This window comes from Rhinolophus sinicus, linkage group LG15 (genome assembly GCF_036562045.2).
Source record: "Rhinolophus sinicus isolate RSC01 linkage group LG15, ASM3656204v1, whole genome shotgun sequence".
NCBI classification, from domain to species: domain Eukaryota; kingdom Metazoa; phylum Chordata; class Mammalia; order Chiroptera; family Rhinolophidae; genus Rhinolophus; species Rhinolophus sinicus.
In genome coordinates this window covers 49006468-49029858 of record NC_133764.1, presented here as the reverse complement: position 1 = coordinate 49029858, position 23391 = coordinate 49006468, and the positions used below count along the sequence as shown (strand labels likewise).

Here is a 23391-nt window from a genome sequence, read left to right as displayed (position 1 = left end):
GAGCCTTGGTTGGTGTTGATTTTGGTTTTAAGCAAGAAAAAGAAAATGGCCAGGATGATTGGAGAAATCTGAGGCTACCACCATTCACCTAGTCACCCCACTAAGGCTTTCTCTTGCATGGAGAAAGGAAAACACCAAAAGGAAGTGGTTGGAGGTTCTATGTGAAAAAACATAATTTAAATGGTCTTAATTACCAAAAAACCTTCGAATTAAAAAAAATTAAGCTTTTATCGTTAGTTCTATGGTTGGTATAATTCTAAAGCACTCCAATTTTAAATTTCTTGTTTTGAAATGGCACTTAATGAAACTACGCGGTTTTTATAAATATTTTAAAGTGATTTATTGATATACATACATTTAAGTTTATGTGTTAAAGTTTGTTGTAACAGGAAGAAATGGATTTATGTGTGGATCGAGTTGAAGAAGTACAAAATGTCCTTAATGCTATGCAGAAAATCTTAGAGTGTCCAATCTGGTGAGTCAACAGAATAATTTGAGATTCTTTCTTATATGATTGTATCCTATGCAAATGAGTAGAATTGACCTTATGCAATAAGGAGAAAAAAATTAAAATGTCTGTTAAGAGAAGGCTATTAAAGTTGCTGCTTTTTTTTAACTGAAGAGATTTAAGAATATAGAAAATTAATCCTTTTTCTCCATTCTATTTCTCCCCTCCCCTTTCTACCGCCTCAGCATACACAGCCCCCTATCTTTCCCAGTTCACAAATTATTTTGATTGATTCTACATTGGGGCAGGGATCTGGTTTGGATTAAGTGGCACTTGAATTTTTCATCCAGCTCTAAAACCAGCTGGATCTCTTGGAATGGACATACTTAATAAGGCAAAGAAAATCAGGGATGATTGGTGCTCGTGAGTGGGTAGGTCTCCGGGAGAACCTTTGAAACTAGCCTTGTGTATTTAAATAATAGTGCAAGTCCTCAAAGCCTTTAGCAAGTCTCTGGCTTTTTGAGTGAGCCTGTTTGTCTTCATCTGTAAAATAAAGAGGGGACCAGAATATTCGCTAAAAATTTGACGTGTAATTTACATATAGTGAAATGCAGAGATCTTAAGTGTGCAAGTCTATGAGTTTTGACAAATATATATGTCTGTAACCCACTCAAGATATAGACCATTTCTATTACCCTGGAAGGTTCTCTTGTTTGTATTCAGCTCTTAATGTGCCAGCCTTCCACAACTCGTGGAGACCTATGAATATAACTGTATTTCAATATAATCAGTTTCTTATATAATTTTATATTTTTTTATTTTACGCATTTAAAAACATTACTTCGAGGAGGTGGTTCATGAGCTTCACCAGCTGCCAAAGGGGATACACAGCACAACAAAGGTTATGAACCTCCTCAAGCAGTCACTAGATGATCTCTGTGGTATCTCAAATCTACAAAATAAATTAAAAACCATACCTCAATCTCTTGGTGAAAAGCCAGAAAGGAAATTTGGAAGAATTATTGCCTGTCCTTTCCCCTCTTATTCTCTTTACTCTGATCATTTTGGCCTCTTAACTGTTCTTCATATCTGCAGCATTTTCTCCCGCCTGAATTTTTATGCTTGCTGTTTCTGTTACCGGAGAGTGAGTCCTTCTCGGCACGATGTCCAGGTTCTTGGCGTCTCGAGCAAAGAATTGAATGAGACACAGAAATAAAGTGGTGAAAGAGTAGTTCATTAGAAGAGACAGTACACTTCAAAGAAATAGAAGCAGACCCAAGCAGTAGAGAATGGCTCAAGGGCCCTGACAAATGCAGCCTTGGTGGTTTTTATCTTTTTCTCTCAAATGGACTGTTTCTTTCTGGGCGTGGGACCACCTGATTGACACCTGTGATTGGCAAGAAGCTATTACCTCATCTTTTTTAAACTGCGCAGGTGTGAGTGGCTGGTTTAATCTAGTTGGGTATCTACTACCCATTTGTTTACCATGGAAAAGGGAAGTTTCGGACAAAGGGGAATTCTTTTGGGCGGTAATGTAGAGACCCGATGCCTATCTCTGCCTGCCTTGTTTTTCCCTTGAGAGACTTGATCCCCATAAAATGTCTATGGGAAGTTGAGGGACAGGAGGTCTGTTCTTCTGTATCTGCTTTCTGCTGGGCAGGAGTGTAGAGCTGTCCCTACCTATTGGGGGATTCACAGAACTCTGGCCCTATCTGATCTCAGACAAGAGGAAGGGGTCTCTGGATCTGCCTGGAAGACCGTGTTGGCTTATTTGGTTGGAACTGGCAAACTTGCTGGGGTATCCTCTGCATCCCCAAGGCCCCTGATGAGGAAAAATAGATTTTAATTAATCTGTTAGCTCTATACAGACTGTGGCCATTCAACCAGTCATTTAGGTGGCATCAATTGTCCCGGAGCTGTGCCCAGAATGGGTTGGAAAGAACTTTAGGCTTCAGTGATTACAATCAGCAAGTGTACTGGCCTGGGGCAATGTTAAAACCTATGTGGTTTCTGGGATGGCCGAGAGTTAGGTCGGGAATGGCTTGGGGGATGTTGGGAAGTCACAGGCTTTTAGGTAGTCATTTGAGGCAGGGGTGAGAGACATCCTGTGATTCAGACTAGGAGCAATCTTTAGTCTAGGACTCAGAACTGATTAGAAGAGTAATCAAATCCCCAGGCTAAAGAGCTAAGAAACTAAGGAAAAGGAGACTTAAAATTTCTATAGTGAGGGAGGCTTAAAACTTTTGTAGTGAGGGAGCTCTCCCATATCATTTCTTTTGCCTAGAATGTTCTTCCCTCAATAATTTCATGGCTTGCAATCTTGATTAAAATACCACCTTTCCAAAGAGGCAGACAACCCTATTTCAAATTGTAACTCCCCCACCCCCAGCATACTGCTTATGCCCTTTGCCTGTTTTATTCATCTCTATAACTCTTATTACTATCTGACGTTCTCTCTCTATATAACATCCCTTTTCTCTATCCCCGCAGAATATAAACTCCATGATGGCAGAGGTTTTTTTTTGTTTTGTTTCTTGCAGAGGTTTTCATTTGTATTGTTTACTTATGTATCCTCAGGAGTTAGAACAGTACTTGGGACATAGTAGCCACTTGGTAAACATTTGTTGACGTTATTAAATAATAAACTAATTTGGTTCTTTGATAGTTTAATGGTTTTTAATATGGTGATGGTTAATGGTGGGTCCCATTGAAAAAACAAATTGGAAAGCTGCACCTATTGCTCCTTACCTTCAATACAGGAGAGTAAATTTAAGTAAATCTTCCTTTGTGCGTCATGGAAGTTGTTTTTCATATTTGGAGTCAAGTAAATAAGATTAAAGAAAATGCAAGTTGTGTTTTCAACTTAAAGAGATGCAAGATTTACAAGTAACCCTCCTCTCCCTTGCCCCTCAACATTTCAGCCAAACAAAAACAAGAGCTAAATGAGATTTACAGCCTACTTTATGAAACATCAGAGGCAGAAAAGCAAGAAATGGCAATTGGGGGGAAAATTGCTTTTGAAGAAGCATTGAACTTATTCATGATAATCAGAAAGAATGATCAAAAAGTCCTCCATAGTGTGGCACTTGGGTCCATTTATTTTACATTTCCACAGAACTCAGTCATAAAAATGTAATGTTCTTTCTCATTCAAGCAAATTAAACCATCAATTAAGAAACTCAGATACATAAAAATTAAAAATGCAAAGTGAAAGTTAATGTTAGATTTTCATTTCAGTCAAATATTTTGTATTGTACAACTTATTTTTTTAAAATCTGTTTTCTATTGGAAATAGACTTAAGTTTTGTTTTTTTTTGTTGTTGTTTTTTTGTTTTTTTAAAAAAAGATTTTATTGGGGAAGGGGAACAGGATTTTATTGGGGAACAGTGTGCACTTCCAGGCCTTTTTTCCAAGTCAAGTTATTGTCCCCCCAATCTCAGCTGTGGAGGGTGCTGCCCAGCTTCAAGTTGTTGCTCTTCCAATCTTAGTTGTGGAGGGCGCAGCTCAGCTCCAGGTCCAGTTGCCACCGCTAGTTGCAGGGGGCACAGCCCACCATCCCTTGCGGGAGTCAAACCAACAACCTTGTGGTTGAGAGCCCACTGGCCCATGTGGGAATCGAACCGGCAGCCTTCGGAGTTAGGAACATGGAGCTCCAACCGCCCGAGCCACCGGACCAGCCCCAACTTAAGTTTTTAAACTAAAACTGCAACCTAGTCATTGTTAAACCTTAAACTCATTTAAATGGAAAGTTTTAGGGTGGGAATCATAGCTACTTCACTTTTTTTTTTTTTTTTTTTTTTTTTTACCAGTTCACAGAACAGTATAATTTACTGTCATGTCTTAAATGATTCCTGATTGTGACTGGAAACAGTGCTACTTATGGTAGCTATAGGGAAGATTTCTTCAGGGACTCTAGAGCGAAAATTCCTTCTGTTGGCTTCTAAGTTGCTGTTGACATTTATTTCTGATAATTGGTGGTTCTTTCTAACTTTTTACACATAACTATATAAAAATTTTGACTTTCAGAAGAGTTTTTAAAAATATGTATCCTGGTGGGTAGTTGTTTTTGGAACCCAACCTAGATTCTTTTTCCAATCACCCATTTTGGAAGATTGAAATGCAGACATACGGTGGGTCTAAAATATTGTCTGGGTTGAAAAGTGTTTAAAATATTTGAGTCACTATTATAGTAAACATTTACTCTCATCAGAACCTAGAAGAGGAACATTTTAATTTTTGTCTTTTCATTCCCATTCCCTCTTGAAGCTTTTGCTTCAACAGTCATGACCTTTTTACATACTGGAGTTTTCATCAGTTTGAAGTTTGTTTACAGTATGTTTGTATAGTTTGGCTTATAATTACCATACTGAAATATAATTATTTTAGAATTGAGTCAGTGGTGAGAATCAAAGCCATCTGGTATCATAGCTAAATCCAATTTCTCTTTTACTGAGACTGTCTTTGATATACGCGGCTCTCTCTTATCTAAGGAATAGTGATTTGGTGACAAATCAGAGTTCTCTTTGGTGGGTTTTTCTTTTTAATCGCATTCAGTCCCAATAATAATATTAACATCCGTACAAGTTATCTCAGGTTGTGAACATTTTCCCAAGTAGCATTTAATTTTATTTTCACGATAGCCTGAAGAGGCTGGTAGAATGGGTGACAGTTTCCTTATAGGAAAGTGAAGTTCAGTCAGGTAGAGTGTTTGGCCTGAGGTCACTCTGCTAATAAAAAAGAGAACAGGTAGTAGAAACCCAGCTTTCTGACTTACTCTTGTATTTTTCTTTTCCTTCCCCTGTGCTGCATCAGAAACCCCGTGATTACAAGAGTTGTGTTACCAGACTCTTCACAAGGAGGCTATTGTCCCCCAGCTTTCCTTGTGACCCTTTTCTGAAAAGTTAAACATTTAATGAAAAGAACCACATTCCTGTCACACACAGGTTACCTATTGTGTGATGTCCACCTGAACTTTACCAAAAATCAGTTTCTAAAGCTCTCATTCAGAATAAGAACTAAAGACTTGAAATAGCCTGTAAGTTCCTACCTGCTCAGGCTCCCAGCTCCCTCTCTGACCTCTTCTACTAGTACTTCCCCCGTTGATCATTCCATCCTAGTACCTTACCTATCGCTGCCTTTCAAAACACCAGGTGTGGTCCTGCTCATTCTGTCTTCTCTGCTCCCTCTGATGGAATGTTCTTACCACAGTTGTGGCACAGCTAGCTTGTTTCCTCACATTATTCACTGTCCACCAATGTCACCTTCTGTGAGTCCTTTCCTGACCTGTATACACCCCCTAACACACATTACTCCCTAGCCCCCTCACCCTTCTTTATTTTTCCCATATGCCCCTGTCTGTTTCTCAATCAACTGTCTACCACAACTAGAATGTTAAGTTCTGTAAGAGCAGGCTTTATTTTATTCACTGTCGTATTTCCATCTCTGAGAATAGTATATAGTAAATGCTCAGTAAATACTTCTTATATTAGTAAATGAATTGATCTCAGGAAGGTCTTGAAATTTTGTGGATAGATGGGGAGGGGTGGGAATTTGGGTGATGTATTTTCTTTTCGAGCAATTTTAATATTTTTCTAAGTTTATTATTTTCTTCAGTGAGTATTTATTACATTGTTTTTACAAAGTAATTAGAAACCAAACATTATGTACCTCCTGAAGTAATGTAATAAAAGTACACAGTATCAAAAAGCGTTCTTGCCAAAACATTGTTCTTGCCAAAAAAATATTGAACCTTAATTTGATTAAGCCTATAGGTCTAGTTTACAGGAAATAGAGGCTAGAGGAACACGTTAAACGACACCATAGGGTTACAATCAGCAAAATCCAGAATGTGGGGAATTCTACAGTTCAAATGACCTAGTTTTTAAAATAAATGACAGGAGTGGGAATGGAGGGGAAATCTATAGATTAAAAGAGACTTGAGATATATCAACCAAATACAATGTGTGGATCTTGTTTGGATCCTGATTTACATACTCGTAGATTTAATTACTAAATTTTTATGAGACAGTGAGGAAAATTAGGACATTAATTGTATATTAGATGATATTAAGGACATTATTTTTCAGCAGTAATAATGGTTTCATGGTTATGCTAAAAAAGTCTCTTTTTAAAGATATGTTCTGAAATACTTATAGATGAAATGATATGACAGCTGGGATTTATTTTAAAATAATCTGGACTTTGGGTGGATGTTGGCCATAGATGAAATACAATTGGCTGTGAGTTGATAATTGTTGACTAGGAATTCATTTTACTATTTGTGTAAATGCTTGAAATTTTCCATATTAAGAAATTTAAAAGGCAATCACAAAAATGTGCTGTGAGGGAATCTTAAAGAAATACAAGTTTTTGTCTTTATAGCGCTTACAGTTTCGTTAAGATAGAGGATGTGCACCCACAATGAAAGCTCAAAAAAGTATATCAGTGAAAACTAATTTATATGAAGTAATATCAGCTAATCTTTTAAATGCTATAGATAGTATAAAGTATTGGAAAGAGTTATATATTCTGTTTTGATTTCTGAAAGCTCGGAAAGAGTACGGATCATATTCTCTGCTGTAGTTTTGGCTCCTAGCACAGCAGACATTAATAAATATTTATTGAATGAACTTAAAGCCTTATCTTGACTTTTATAGCTACTTAAAGTTGAACTTCTTTACTAAGAATATATTTATTTTTAAATGAATTATTGAGCCACTTTTTTTCCCCTACTCTTCTAGTCTGGAGTTGATCAAAGACCCTGTTTCTACAAAATGTGACCACATATTTTGCAAGTAAGTTTGAATATTTTATGTGACTCCGTTAGTGATTTTTGTGCTTATCCTTCATAACTCAGAAAACACCTAACTTTATAGAAGCTTTAGTTTCTTCAATTAAGTGAAAAAGAAAAATCTAACTTTCATTCTGCCTCACAGAGTACTCAGAAAATCATTGTAAGTTGGTTGCAGCCGTAGGTTCCTGGTAAATTATTGGCATGTTTATCTAGTGGGATATGAAATCACTTTGGACAGCTATTTGGTTTTTTGTGCCCATGGGTGAAAGTACATTACAAGCAATTGTGAAATAAGTAAATTGTGTTTCAACCTTGCCAATTTCTCTTTTCTGTTCATTTCTTCATGTTCTGATTTCCTCCTTCAATGTTTCAGTGTAGGACCCGTTTATTCATAGATCAATACTTTTGTGAAATAAAATTTTAAAGTCCCAATATTTAAAAGGTTACAAATAGTTGAAGATTAACCTTTTAAATGTGGGACTCTCACTGTGTCTTAATGAGAATCTTTCTGAAATGTACTGTGTGCTTTTCTGTCACCTTGAGTAATGAATACATAGTATTATAGTGAGTCAAGAACAGATTGAATTGTGAACATTACTTTGAGAGCTTGTGGAAGAAGAAGGAAATTATAGGCAGAGCAAATAATATGAGCAAAGGTACGAAGAGAAAGAAGTAGAACATGTCCAGGAAAAAACCTAACTTTGCATATGTGTATAGGCATTGTGTTAGAAGAGGAAGAAGCCTTCACGGGGAGATGACATTTGCAACAGAGAAGAGATCCAGGGGGAGGTAGAATGGATTGGAAACAAAATGAATGAGAGAGAGAGGGAGAAAGAGAGAGAGAGAAGAGAGAGAGAGGTTAGGTTATAAGCAGTAATGAAGGGAAAGAGAATAATTTTACAGAAAGATTTTGAGGTAGGGTGGGAGGAGTTGTAGTTTGAGCTCAGTTAAGTTGGAGGTAAAGACGTCTGTTGAGATTGAAAGGGTTAAAGTTGGCAGCTGGGGGAGAGTAAGGTTTGCAACTCATAATACGGAGAATATGATAAGCAGAAGAACCAGCCATATTTTAAATGATATATTAGAATTAAAAGTAGAGAATAAGTCCCATGTGATAGGTAAACTTTTTTGTGAAATTTCTTTTGTAATACCTCTGTAATCTGAATAACACCTTGATCTATATGGTGAGAAAGCTGGGGAAATTCCCCAAGCATTAATTGTATTTTCTCAGGATGAACTAATCACTAACAATAAAGTAGTTTTATTGGCTAGAGTAAGTCTATAGTTCTGAAATCTTTCACGAGATATACAAAAAATAATAGCACCAGTCTAGAAAAAATTTCTTAGGCCATCTATGCATTAGCTTATAGTTTCCAAACAATAAATGAAATATGTAATATTTTTTGGAAGATCTAGAACTACATTGTCCAAGGAAATATAATATGAGCCATAAGTGTAACTTAAATTTTCTAGTAGCCACACTATTAAGAGTAAAAAAAAAGTTATTATTATAGTTATATATTTGTATATTTTTAACCCAATTATGACCAGAATTTTACCATTTCAAAATATAATCAATATAAAAAATATTAATGAGATATTTGTTTGACTTTTTTCTATATAGTATGTAAATTTCATTCAGACTGGCCACATTTCAAGCGCTCAATAGCCACACGTGGCCAGTAGCTTCTATACTAGACAACTCAGCTCTAGGAACTTTCTCCTCAAAGTGAGACTCATGGACCTACAGCAACCATATCACGTGGGAACTTTCCAGAATCTCAACCCTATTCCAAACCTGAATTGGAATCTGCATTTTCACTATATTCCCCAGGAGATTCTTATACACATTAAAGTTTGAGAAGCAGTGTTCTGGCATGATGACCTTCCTCTACACTTATTTGGAGGCTAGTAAGAGGGACCAGACCAGGGATGGCTGAAGTCTAAGGACCAGATAGACCAAGTAATGCAAGTCTTGGGGTCAGCTAACTGAGGCGATCCGGATAAGTGGTGAGTCAGTGTCAGGGAGGTTTGATAGCTACATACATTAGATCATAATATCAGGGAATTTTGGAGTCTAGCAATGGGTTGATATATCAGAGGTCCAGAAATAGGCCTCTATTCCCAAGAGATGGATAGTCTAGCAAGTAGAGTGAACATAGTCTCTCAGGAGTCTAGCAGCAGAAATGAGCAGAAGTTCAGGGCGGTGGTTATAAGGGAAGAAAAGTAGAAGGGAATCAAGCCATAAGAGGTTAAGAGTTAGGGCTAAGACTTGTCCTTAGGAGGCAAGAGCCTTGACCCATGGGCCTGAGATTCCTGGCAGGGAGCCTCGCACACTCCCAGATTAAGAGCTCAGGATAGATTCTTAGTTGTTGGAACTAAAGTACAAATAAGAAGTTTGATCAAGAAAACAGAGCCTTGTTATAAAAACTGACAAGGTTTGGTAAGACCAGCAACCTAAGTGGATGCTGAGATGCTAAGCTGTGGGCCTCTCTGTATATTGATTTCCTTTAACTGGGGACCATATTGGTCCATAATTTTAGCTCTGTTGACAGGAATCCAGGACACCCAATATAATCGAAGGTAGCGAAAAGCCAGCCTACCTTTATTTTGCCTAAACATAGAACTGTTACTTTATTCCTTCCTGCCAGGATAGACTTGGATGAGCAACTCGAAATTGAATGAGTTTCTGTAACATTGTTAAACCACTCATGTTATAGATGTACTCAAAAATGAGTACTCTGAAAAGTCCCTCAAATTAGTTTGTAGCACGGTGATTTTACTATTTTCCATCAGCTTTTTCTTTAAAAACTGAAGCCACCCTTTGGAAAACATACTGCATTTGCTTAAAAAATGTGTTGTTGCCTCCTTAAGTATTAGAAATCCAAGAAGCCCAAAACTTATTTGAGCCCTTGTCACTGAGAACCTCATGTAGAACTTATTTATATATGGTCCTTATTTAATTGGTGCATCACATAGATTTCCTCAAAAACAGAATTTAATAAACTCTTTCTGAGCCATGAAAGATATGCTAATGTTCTGTTGGTCTGTCAATATTTTCCTCAGTACAATCTTTTCAGGTCATGTACAAGTCCATTTTCTCTTGAGTTTAGTTAACCTTTATGTATCTGTTCTTTTTCTAGCATAATGAAAGATTAGAACCCATATCTTGGTTGATTTCTATATACCTAGTTACCCTGTGTTACTTATGTAATTATTGTACGGGCTACAATGCTGTAGTTTAGCTACGGTATTCTGCAGTACTGTGTTCAGGCAATTCCCTCCCTATCTCCCCTTTGAATTATCAGATTGTACCGTTTGCCACTGTAATGTATGGATGCCTCCTAGAGCCATTATGTTAAAGTACAGATAGTATTTGAATCTTCTCAAGGAGTGGTACCCTTTACTTTGGCTCTTCGAAGGGAATTTACATACAATACAGGTAGCTTTTAGAGCTTTCCTGTAAACTGTAGAGTTGTTGCATCTGTATAGGTGAAGGAGATCCCTTTCTCCTTGACCATACAAAGCTACTTACATTCACTGGCTCTGGTAGAAAGACTATGGGCTTTGTTGCAGTTCAATTTCAGATCCAATATCACTTTCACCACTTGATTGCTGTGTGACCAGGGACAAATCTCTGCTGTAAAATGAAGATAATACTTCAGGGTTGTTGTGTAGGTTAACAGAGGGCAATGCATGTTAAAGGACCTGGCCAGTAAAAAGTATTCTCTAAGTGTCTGCTGGCTCACCTGTCCCACTGCCTTTTCAGGGCCCTTAATCTTTTTTTCCTGGCTGTCACTTCCCTAGCCAGAATGTTATGTCATTTATAATGGTGGGGATTTTATTTTGCTTTTCCATTGAATCCCCTGCATCTAGAACAGTACTGGACATGTAGTAAATACGAGTATTGGTTGTATGAGTGAATGGCTGCTTTTAATGATCACCATGGCTATCTCTACTGCTCTCTTCTCTTTTTCCTTTCTACTTCTCTTTTGAGTCTTCTTTGGGCTTCTTCCTAAGAGAACGTCAATCTTTATAAACACCTCCAGCCAATGGAAGTGGTATTTTCCTTTGTTAAGGAAGCTGACCCATGATACTATGTTACATGTGTTCTTCAAGTCTTCTTAGCCATATTCATTGTCTGAGACAACCAACAAAATTGTTCTCCATCCAGAGCCATTCTAAAAGCCCGAGAAGAAGGCTGAAACCTTCTTTCCTTAGACTTCTAGTGAACAGATTAGTTATGCTACACGCTACGTTAGGCATTATAAATATAAAAATGAGCACATTTTCTCCCTGCCTTGAGTTTTTTATTTAACATTTTTATTGAGGTAATTTACATGCTCTAAAAGTCACCCATTTAAAGTGTACAATTCAGTTTTTTAAGTATATTCAGAGTTAATCCAACCATCACTGCAATCTAAGTTTAGAACATTTCATCGCCCCCAAAAGAAACCCTTACCCATTAGCAGCTCTACCCTATTCCTACCTCCCACCTCCTCTTAGGCAACCACAAATCTACAATCTGTCTCCAAATTTGCCTATTCTGGACATGTCATATAAATAGAAACATACAATATGTGGCCTTTTGTGTCTGGCTTCTTTCACTTAGCATAATGTTTTCGTGGTTCATCCAATATTGTAGCTTCATTTTTTGATATGGATATCTAGTTGTCCCAGTACTATTTTGGGTAAGATTATTCTTTTCCTATTTAATTGTCGTGGTGCCATTATTGAGAATCAATTGACTGTAGTTATATGGATTTATTTGTGTACTCTCAATTCTATTTCTTCGATGTCTACGTTTATCCTTATGACGGTACCACACTGTCTTGATTACTGTTGCTTTGTAGTGAGGTACTGAGTTTTTAAACTAATTATATATTAAACTAATATATATTATATATTAAACTAATTATAATAATTTTACTTGAACTACTTAACATTTATGTTTGATTATGCAGCATGAAATAGTTATCATTAAATATGCCATATTAACTCTTTAGTAAGTTTTATTTGATCATAGCACTAAGCCATATGCATGTAAGTTCAGTTTGCATAGATCATTGCTCCTGTAGTTTAGTTTTCTGCTTAGGCCGCATCTAAAAACAATTAAAGGCATTGGTTGTAATTCACCTGCCATTATCTTTAAAATGGCTCTTAAGGGTGGTTGTGAGATTATCTTTTCATGGCTATTGCCTTTTGAATATTCTCTCTACAAAAAAGTAACTTGAATTGTTCTTTTCCTTCCTTATAATTCATAGACTTTGTATGCTGAAACTTCTCAACCAGAAGAAAGGGCCTTCACAGTGTCCTTTGTGTAAGAATGATATAACCAAAAGGTATGTAATTGGGGTAGTGATGGGAGGTTGGAAGCAACAATGGTAGGAAAAAGCAGAAATTCCTTTGGTGTTCCTATCAAACCATTCCTCAGTAGAAAAATGTATAAAAAGATGTTTAGCTGACAGTAAATTATTTCTTACGTCACTTTCCTGAAAGTTTTAATTTACCATATTTTTCTGAAAATAAGACCTAGCCGGACCATCAGCTCCAATGCGTCTTTTGGAGCAAGAATTAATGTAAGACCCAGTCTTATTTTAATATAATATAAGACCCGGTCTTACCCGGGTCTTACATTAATTCTTGCTCCAAAAGACGCATTGGAGCTGATGGTCCGGCTAGGTCTTATTTTTTGGGAAACACGGTTTGTCTGCGTTATACAGGTATTAGCAGTTCATTGCCTTTTTCTAATGCGTCTGGATGGTGCAAGAACTTGCAGTCTTATCTAAAGTAGGACTGCACCAACCTGCCCCCATTGTCTCCTGATCCTGCTTTTATTTTTTTCTTTACATTTATTTCTACTTAACTATTTATACACACACAATGTATTTACATATTGTGCATCCCTCCAGCCAGGATGTAAGTTCTATTAGGGTACTGGTTTTGTCTGTCTCAGTCAACACTGTTTTTCCAGTGTTTGACACATAGTAGTCACTCAGATATTTAAAGGATGAAGTGAATTATATTGTCCGACAGCTTTACTAAATGAAAATCTTTCTTTGGACATTATCATCTATCTGTGCTTTCAACATACTATAATCATCATTTGACAGACATGCCTGAGCTAGAAGTGGGAGGTTGGGTGGATGAGATTCAGATATTAAGAATAGTAGGTTTGCTGGACAGTGGATTTATATCTACTATGGATTCAGAGTGCTATTCTTTTAGGTAGTTATAGGCTTTTAAAGGTAGACTTGTGTGGCAAAAAAAAAGATTATAAAAGCAATACTGATGTCAGTGATGTTTTGATTATAGAATTAATAGCTCTGTTCTTTGAATATACTTGTTCTATTGTTGCTGCATTTTTTTATTTGTTTACATGTCTTTCCTTATTTTCGTGTCATTAAAGAGTTGATAATTTTTTGCTAAGTGTGTCTCTCAATTTAATTTCAGAAGCCTACAAGAAAGTACAAGATTTAGTCAGCTTGTTGAAGAGCTATTGAAAATCATTCATGCTTTTGAGCTTGACACAGGATTGCAGTGTAAGTGTTGTATAGCCCTAGGCGCCAGTGTTCAAGTAGCTGTTCCTTAAAACTCAGGAGGAGGTTTACGCAATTATTTTCCTTGATAGGTGATAAGACCTTTTGGGCTAGGTTAATTTTAGCTCTTTATCTGTAATCTGTCTTTTAAATCATTCCAACTGGGCTCACACCTTATTTTATTGATCCTAAGATTCACATTTTTCACATTTTAACATCTCCAAAATTGGGGGCAGTTTACCATCCATGGTGTGTCATTGTTTAGTGTTTTCTTAGTGATATAAAAATAATCATGCTTCTTACGTTGTTGGTATCTTAGATTCAGTGAAATATGGTGTTAATAGACATATTTGTTAGTATTGAGGTGGGAAAAAAGAGTAGAAAGAACTGACAGTCTGTGTGTGTTTCCTAGGAGTAGAATTTCCAACGTTGATTTTTTTTTTTTTTTAAGTGTAGGTAGGACCTTCCTTTACAGGAGTTTACCCAAATCTTCCTTCCGTGCTCTCAGAAGGCATAAGGTGACTCCAGGAAGAAATGTGACTCTGCAGTGCCTTAGACCAGACAGTATACTTGAGGATGTGATGTTTCTACTGAAAATAAGTTTGAGAAGGCACATGCAGCACTGGAAACTAGAAAGAAAGTAGGCGGACATCTCCCTTCGCAGTGTGACTGTCAGTTACACGGAACTACAGCTGTGTCTACCATCAGACAAGGGCTCCTTTCTTGGTCTTGAACCTCAGTAATTGCCTTGAAATCTTAGTGATAGTTTTCCCGGGTACCACATCATGGGGGTTACACCAAGGTTAACCTCATCCGACTGGATTTGGCTGCCATGTTTCTGGTTATTACGGGGACTTTCCTTGTTGAAGCCTAGTGTAGCCAGAAGGAGTCTCCACCTGGATCCAGGCCCCACAGCTGCCCAGGGGATCGATGAGTGTTTGATCAAGTCAGACCCTCTGATTCTTAACAGTTTCCTGTAGAACCCGCATTCCCAGCTCTATTGAGAGCTCCTCCAGGACAAAATGATGGCATTCATTTTCTGTACTCCTCACTTGGGCAGATGACAGAACTGGGCATAAGGATTAACCTGACAAAATATTTATGCAACATAGAACAGTCTGTCTTTTCCCTACTGACACAATATGCCATTTCTGTCATAAGCCAAACTTCAAAAAAGAAAATTATAGGTAACTTAATGCATTGTCTTAATACAACAAGGAGCACACGCAGGATTTCTCTTGGTTCTTTGATTACAATTAATATATTTTTTCAACTATAAAAATAATGTTTTCCCTTGTGATTCACAGTTACAAACAGTTACAACTTTTCAAAAAAGGAAAGTAGCCCTCCTGAGCAACTAAAGGAGGAAATTTCTATCATCCAAAGTTTGGGCTACCGAAACCGTGCCAAAAGACTTCGACAGAGTGAACCTGAAAATCCTACCTTGGTAAAGCCATTTTCGTTTATTCTGGTAACATCTCTTTATTGAGCATTGTGAATTAGTGAATGTGCTAGATGCTCATGGATTTCTATAAAAAGTCAGTAAGTAAGGTAAGATGGAAGTGGTTGGATAAGTGTTCTAATGAACAAGAGTTAGAGGAGTTGAGAGGTCTGTGTACAATGTGTGGGTGAAAGACCTTACAGGCCCTTGTCTGCTTTAGTGCTTTGTCCATTCTGAGACTTGTCTAAAATAGTCACGAGGTCACTGATGGTTTTAAGCTTGATATTTTTTATAATAACCATCATATGGCAATTCTCCAGGCATGAGGAAGTATCTTCTATTTTAGTTTCTCTGTAAAGTTGCCTGAAAAGAAAATCAGTTTTAACATTGCTTCTGCTTAAAAGGTGTAATTGTTTTTTAAAAAATGCAGTGGTTCCCTCGGTTGTTACTCTGAATGAATAATGGAGATCTCAATAACAGTTATGGTACCAGGATTCATTTTTCAGTAGATGTTAAAGAGCCCAAAAAGAAGAAGGAAAGCTTCTTCCTTGGAGTAATGTTGGGCTTTTTCAAATTCTTGATTGTACTGAATGTTTCTTTCCCCCCTTTCTTTTACCTTCCCCCATTCTGGTTCAAGCCGTTGTTTCTCGGTCTAGTTGTGTAGGACACAGCTCCCTGGCCCGTGCTGGTATTATGAGCCTTGCACTCCCTCCCGCTGAGGCAGTGGTCGCTCATGGCAGCTCAAGATGGTTGCCAGCCCGCAGCAATCAATACACGCCAACCTCCGGCTGCTCATAGCAGCCCAGCTCCAGAGAGAGTTGTTGTTCACAATCTTAGCTGTAGAGGGCGCAGCTCACTGGCTCATGTGGGAATCAAACCTGCAACCTCAGCGTTAGGAGCCCAGTGCTCCAACCACCTGAGCCACTGGGCCAGCCCTGAATGTTCTTAAGATTGCTGGGTTTTTATTATTTTCATTTATCCTTTTTTAAATTTTATTTTATCTTAGTTGCAAACCCTGTTATCAGATGTGATTGTAAATGTATACTAAATGAATATCACTCCCTTTCTACAATCTAAAGTATTAACTTCAAAATATACTTTTCTTATACTTCAAAAAATTACACAGATAATACGTATTTTATTTAGAAAAATTCAAAATAACAGAGAGGGATAATAAATCACATAACATACATTTTGGTGTGTAGTTTGCCAAGTGCTTTTTCCTGGTACCATAAATTTTAGCTAATTGGTTATGGTGTATTTGTTTTGTCCGTGGTCTCGAGTTTCTCTTAGGGAAAATAAAATCAAAGAACTCACCAATAATTGGTTGATCATTCTTTACTGCTTAGCAGGAAACCAGTCATAGTGTCCAGCTCTCTAACCTTGAAATTGTGAGATCTCTGAGGACAAAGCAACAGATACAACCTCAGAATAAGTCTGTCTACATTGAATTGGGTAAGAATTTCAGATTTTGTAAGTTTAGAACAATAGCCGCTGGATTCTTTATCTTACAGTTTTACCAAAAATCTTGTTCATAATTTACACAGTGGAAGGGAGCTTTGGGAAGTAAAAGAAAATAACTTTACTAGTCTTATGGTATGTTTAGAAATAATTTAAAAGATGCAGTTCTCATCTTGAAGAACCTTACTTTATAGAGAGCAAAAGAAAGATGTCTAGTTATAAATATGTGTAAATATATAGCAGGTCCTTAAATAATGTCATTTCTTTTGGTGTTTCATTCTAACATCAATGAGATGCTATAGGAAGTTAACTCTCATTTATATCAATTACTCTATGGTAAAATTGGTTTTGTTATATGTCATTTTGCTTAAAGTCACAGAACCTGTTGCGACGTTAAGGGAGGACTTCCTATACTTTGGAGCGATGGAGAGTAGGTATAAGAAAGAACATGATGAGTTGGCTACAGATCCAAGATAAATTGTAATGACTAGAAAGACTTTTAAGAAAAGCTGAGCACAATTCAGACCGTTTTCTCGAATTGTTTTATCTTTTAGATATTTATAAGTGGAGAGAGTGGCCCTTCCTTGGGCTCCCAAGTGCCACCATATGTTTACCGTAGCACTTACTAGATTCTCTTGAAATTACCTGCATGTCTTTTCCCCCTCTTAAAAGTGTAAGTTCCTAGACAACAGATGTGGTGTCATAAAAATAACCAAAATAATTATGGTAGCAAATATTTAGGAGCACTTAGTGTAGTCCAGGCACTGTTGTATTTTACTTGTATAACATTTAAGATGCGTGGCAAACCTCTGAGGTTATTTTTACGTATTTTACAGATGAGAAAATTAAGAAATTTTGCCAAGGTAGTAAAGCTAGTAGTAAGTAGCAGAGCTGTGATTCAAACCTAGGAATTCTGGCTTCAGAGCCTGTACATATAACTACTTCTCTGTAATGCCTGACATGTATCATTGTGCCTGTTATATAGTGGGTGCTCAGTAAATGCTTCCTTTTTTTTTTTTTAAGATTTTATTGGGGAAGAGGAACAGGACTTTATTAGGGAACAGTGTGTACTTCCAGGATTTTTTCTGAGTCAAGTTGTTGTCCTTTCAATCGTAGTGGAGGGCGCAGTTCAGCTCCAGGTCCAGTTGCCATTGTTAGTTGCAGGGGGCACATCCCACCATCCCTTGCGGGAGTTGAGGAGTCGAACCGGCAGCCTTGTGGTTGAGAGCCCACTTGCCCATGTAGGAATCAAACCGGCAGCCTTTGGCGTTAGGAGCATGGAGCTCCAACCGCCTGAGCCACTGGGCCGGCCCTCAGTAAATGCTTCTTGAATGAACATCTGTTTTGCAAAAAGTACATTTTTTGAGTTTAACCCTTTGAATAAAAATCCTTTGATTGATTTGCTATTTGGTGAATTTTTTTAGGATCTGATTCTTCTGAAGATACAGTTAATAAGGAAAATTATTTCAGGTGAGTCAGAGAGCCTTTGTCTATGAAGCTGCATTTTTGTACTTAGTTAATATTAAGGATTGGTGTTTCTTAAGAATTATGGCATTGGAATAGACCATCTACTTTAATCCCATTTTATAGCTGAGAAGATACCCTTTTTGTCTGTTTGATTTCTTAATAAAGAGTCCAAAGGAGTTTAAAATAGCATAACTGCACAGTCTCGCTTCCAGCAGAGGGTTCTGCTCTGTTCTAGCTTAGATCCTCATGTACAGTAGTATTGACATAGTGCTAATTGTGGCTGATAGAAATATAGAGGACTCCATTTTTAATTATTTCCTTCTTCTGTTCCTTAATTCCATCTATCCCTCCAACTTTGTCTACATAAATTATACAATCTACAAGCAGCCCGCAACTGTGTTACCTGTCAAATTGCTTTCCTTAGGAATTATCGCTTGACCTTCATATCTGTGATGTCTTGTCCGAACACTAATGGTGTCATTGCCAATCAGATTTTATTTGCAAATGACTTTTTCCTAATATTTCAATTGAGAGGAAATGGTTTTCAGCCTTAAAAAAAGCACAGAACGCAGTTACAGAATGGTGCGTTCTTTGCATTCCATTGGGATGTCTGCTCCATCTCATTGCTCACTTAGTTTAGATCTTTGTTCTTGTATTCTCATTAAGATACACTTTTAAGGTTTGTGCTTTTTTGCTTTACTGTCTTTTGGCTATTGCTTGTCATTTAAGTGTGCTATCACTTACGTTTTGATTCTCATTTGCATGTCCACAAAGCAGTATTCTATATTCCTGCTCTGATTTTTGTGACTGTGTTTTCAGTCTTTGACCATTGTATTTTGACTAGAAGTTACTAAAGGAGAGAGCACATTTCAAAAAGTGAATCAAATTGATCACCTTACTGCTGATCAGGAGCTAAAATACCTGATCTTGCTCATTTGACAACTCTTGAAGCATATAACTAGGGTTTCTCATTAAGGCTTCTGTCTTTTCCCTATAGTGTGGGAGATCACGAATTGTTACAAACCACCCCTCAAGGAGTGAGGGCTGAAGACACTTTGAATCCTGCAAGAAAGGGTAATGGCAAATCTGCCCAACATAACAGGCGCTGGAGAGAGAATGGGAAGATGCAATACTGTAATTAGATTATTCTGAAGACCATTTGGGACATTTATAATTCACAGCATCTCTTAGCAGAGTTAGAGTATTGCTCTTTCTCAGATGTTATGGTGTACAGCCTGATCTATTTAAAAGGCACTAGACTGATATGATTATAATAGTACCTTATGTAACTGGTTGTTGACTTTAACATTTAATTGATGTGTTTGTATTTTATCTTTTGCATACTGATATTTAAATATAGGAAGTATAAGTCTGAAAATAGAACAAAGCACTATGTGTCTGATGCTTTTAAATCACTGTTAGCGGTTAGGGATATAGGTGTAGTTTTTGAATAGGGGGAATTTTGAAATTAAAATTTTAATTATCTCGAGTGGAGTTAATGTGACTCTAGATAAATAGGAGCTAAGTGAAAGAGTATGAGCTACAGCTTCAGTATACTTGGTTGCTTAAGAGGTTAGTTTCTCTAAAAAATTTTGCCAGTTATTTCATTTCCACCCCCAAGTTGTAATAAGTACATATTTTTTCATAAGTCAGTTGTTAATCACCTGTTGTTTTTGTATACTTTCAGCTGCTTGTGAGTTTTCTGAGGCTATAACAAATATTAAACATCACCAATCCAGTAATAAAGATTTGACCACCACTGAGAAGCATGCAACTGAGAAGCATCCAGAAACGCATCAGGGTATTTCTGTTTCAAACTTGCATGTGGAGCCATGTGGCACAAATACTCATGCCAGCTCATTACAGCATGAGAACAGCAGTTTATTACTCACTGAAGACAGAATGAATGTAGAAAAGGCTGAATTCTGTAATAAAAGCAAGCAGCCTGGCTTAGCAAGGAGCCAACAGAGCAGATGGGCTGAAAGTAAGGAAACATGTAATGATAGGCAGACTCCCAGCACAGAGATAAAGGTAATTCTGAATGCTGATCCCCTGAATGGGAGAAAAGAACTGAATAAGCAGAAACCTCCATGGTCTGACAATCCTAGAGATTCCCAAGATGTTCCGTGGGTAACACAGAATAGTAGCATACAGAAAGTTAATGAGTGGTTTTCCAGACGTGATGAAATAGTAACGTCTCATGGCTCACGTGATGGAAGAGCTGAATCAGATACAGAAGTAGCTGGTGCAGAAGTTCCAAATGAAGTAGTTGGATATTCTGGTTCTTCAGAGAAAATAGCCTTAATGACTAGTGACCTTCATGATGTGTTGATATGTGAAAGTGAAAGAGTCCACTCCAAACCAGTGGAAACTACTATTGAAGATAAAATATTTGGGAAAACCTATCGGAGGAAGGCAAGCCTCCCTAACTTGAGCCACATAACTGAAAACATAATTGTAGGAGCATCTGCTGTAGAACCTCAGGTAACACAAGAGGGTCCCTTCACAAACAAACTGAGGCGTAAGAGGAGAACTATATCATGCCTGCATCCTGAGGATTTTATCAAGAAAGTAGATTTAGAAGTTGTTCAAAAGACTCCTGAAAAGATAATTGAGAGAACTGACCAAACAGAGCAGAATGGTCATGTGATGAATATTACTAATAATGGTCATGGGAATGAAACGAAAGGTGATTATGTTCAGAAAGAGAATGATGCTAACCCAACAGAATCGTTGGAAAAAGAATCTGCTTTCAGAACTGTAGCTGAACCTATAAGCAGCAGTATAAGCAATATGGAACTAGAATTAAATATCCACAGTTCAAAAGCACCTAAGAAGAATAGGCTGAGGAGGAAGTCCTCTACCAGGCCTATTCATGCACTTGAACTAGAGGTCAGTAGAAATCCACACCCACCTAATCGTACTGAACTACAAATTGATAGTTGTTCTAGCAGTGAAGAGGTAAAGAAAAACAATTCTGACCAAATGCCAGTCAGGCACAGCAAAAAGCTTGAACTCATGGAAGATAAAGAACCTTCAACTGGAGTCCAGAAGAGTAACAAGCCAAATGAACAAATAAATAAGAGACTTACCAGTAATGCTTTCCCAGAACTAAATTTAACAAACACACCTGTTTTTTTTACTAACGGGTCAAGTTCAAATAAACTTCAAGAGTTTGTCAATGCTACCCTTCAAAGAGAAGAACTAGAAGAGAACCTAGAACCAGTTCAAGTGTCTCATAGTACCAAAGACCTCAAAGATCTGATATTAAGTGGAGGAAGAGGTTTGCAAACTGATCAATCTATGGAAAGTACCGCTATTTTATTGGTACCTGATACTGATTATGGCACTCAGGATAGTATGTCATTACTGGAACCTGACACACCAGGGAAGGCAAAAACAGCACCAAATCAACATGTGGGTGTGTGTACAGCCATTGAAAACCCCAAGGAACTTATCCATGGTTGTTCTAATGATACTAGAAATGACACAGAGAGCTTTAAGGATCCATTGAAATGTGAAGTTAACTATGTTGAAGAGACAAGCGTAGAAATGGAAGACAGTGACCTTGATACACAGTGTTTACAGAAAACATTCAAGGTTTCAAAGCGTCAGTCATTTGCTTTGTTTTCAAATCCAGGAAATCCAGAAAAGGAATGTGCAACAGTCTATACCCACTCCAGGTCCTTAAGGAAACAAAGTCCAAAAGTCACTCTTGAATGTGGACAAAAAGAAGAAAATCAGGGAAAGACAGATTCTAAACTTAGGCATGTGCAGGCAGTTCATACAACTGTAGGCTTTCCTGTGGTTTGTGAGAAAGACGAAAATCCAGGAGATTATGCCAAATATAGCATAAAAGGAGTCTCTGGACTTTGTCAATCATCTCTGTTCAGAGGCAACAAAACTGAACTCACTATTGCAAATAAACATGGAATTGCTGAAAACCCATATAGTATACCACATATTTCTCCCATCAGGTCATCTATTAAAACTATATGTAAGAAAAACCTGTCAAAAGAAAACTTTGAGGAACATCCAGTGTCACCTGAAAGAGCAATGGGAAGTGAGAGCATCATTCGAAGTACAGTGAGCACAATTAGCCAAAATAACATTAGAGTAAGCACTTTTAAAGAAGGCAGCTCAAGTAATGTTTATGAAGCAGATTCCGGTACTAATGAAGTCGGCTCTGGTATCAATGAAGTAGGTTCCAGTGGTGAAAACATTCAAGCAGAACTCAGTAGAAACAGAGGACCAAAATTAAATGCTGTGCTCAGATTAGGTCTCATGCAACCTGACGCCTGTAAGCAAAGCCTTCCTGTAAGTAACTGTAAACATCCTGAAATAAAAAGACAGGGAGAAAATGAAGGGGTAGTTCAGGCTGTTAATGCAGACTTCTCTCCGTGTCAGATTTCAGATCACCTAGAACAACCTATGGGAAGTAGTCAGGTTTGTTCTGAGACACCGGAGGACCTGTTAAACGAGAATGAAATAAAGGAAAATGGCAGCTTTGCTGAAAGTGACATGAAGGAAAGATCTGCTGTTTTTAGCAAAAGTGTCCAGAAAGAATTCAGAAGGAGCTCTAGCCCCTTAGTTCATACACGTTTGGCTCAGGGTCACCAAAGACGGGCCAGGAAATTAGAGTCCTCAGAAGAGGACACGTCTAGTGAGGATGAAGAACTCCCCTGCTTCCAACACTTAATATTTGGCAAAGGAAGCAATATACCGTCTCCATCGACTAGTCTTAACACTGTTGCCACAGAGGGTCTGTCTAAGGAAAGAGAGGAGAACGTAGCATTGGTGAAGAATAGCTTAAGTGACTGCAGTAAGCAGGTAACATCGGCAGAGGCATCCGAGGAGCATCACCTGCATGAGGAGGCGAAATGTTCTAGTAGCTTATTTTCCTCACGGTGCAATGCATCGGGAGACTTGACCACTAATACAAACTCTCAGGATCCTTTCTTGATGTTTGATCCTCCTTCCATGCAAGGGAGGCATCAGTCTGAAAACCAGGAAGTTCTCAGTGACAAGGAATTGGTTTCCAATGATGACAAAAGGGAAACTGGCCTGCAAGAGTATAATCAGGAAGAGCAGAGTGTGGATTCAAACGTAGGTATGTGAACCATCTGTTTTGTTCAAGTGAGCTAAATGTTTATGCCTTTGGGGAAGCACATTTTAGGCGTTTCCAAGTACAATTAAAGTAACTGCTTCTTAAACTTGAAGCATGTTCCTCCTGAGGTGCTTTTCC

The 23391-nt window shown here is 37.7% G+C and overlaps 1 protein-coding gene across 3 annotated transcripts in view; it reads left to right on the top strand.

The window, feature by feature from the left end:
• Window positions 1-23391, top strand: part of BRCA1 (BRCA1 DNA repair associated) — a 51498-nt gene that overhangs the window by 901 nt on the left and 27206 nt on the right. The window contains exons 2-10 of one of the 3 annotated variants that reach the window (XM_074320267.1): window positions 390-475; window positions 7189-7242; window positions 12503-12580; window positions 13692-13780; window positions 15085-15224; window positions 16568-16673; window positions 18104-18149; window positions 19144-19220; window positions 19834-23256. In XM_074320267.1, coding sequence (XP_074176368.1) covers window positions 396-475; window positions 7189-7242; window positions 12503-12580; window positions 13692-13780; window positions 15085-15224; window positions 16568-16673; window positions 18104-18149; window positions 19144-19220; window positions 19834-23256 — 4093 coding nt within the window. In that variant the 5' untranslated portion in view covers window positions 390-395. Of the gene's footprint in view, window positions 1-376; window positions 476-7188; window positions 7243-12502; window positions 12581-13691; window positions 13781-15084; window positions 15225-16567; window positions 16674-18103; window positions 18150-19143; window positions 19221-19833; window positions 23257-23391 lie in introns of all 3 variants that reach the window. The other 2 variants (XM_019747814.2, XM_074320266.1) reach the window with 2 other exon arrangements.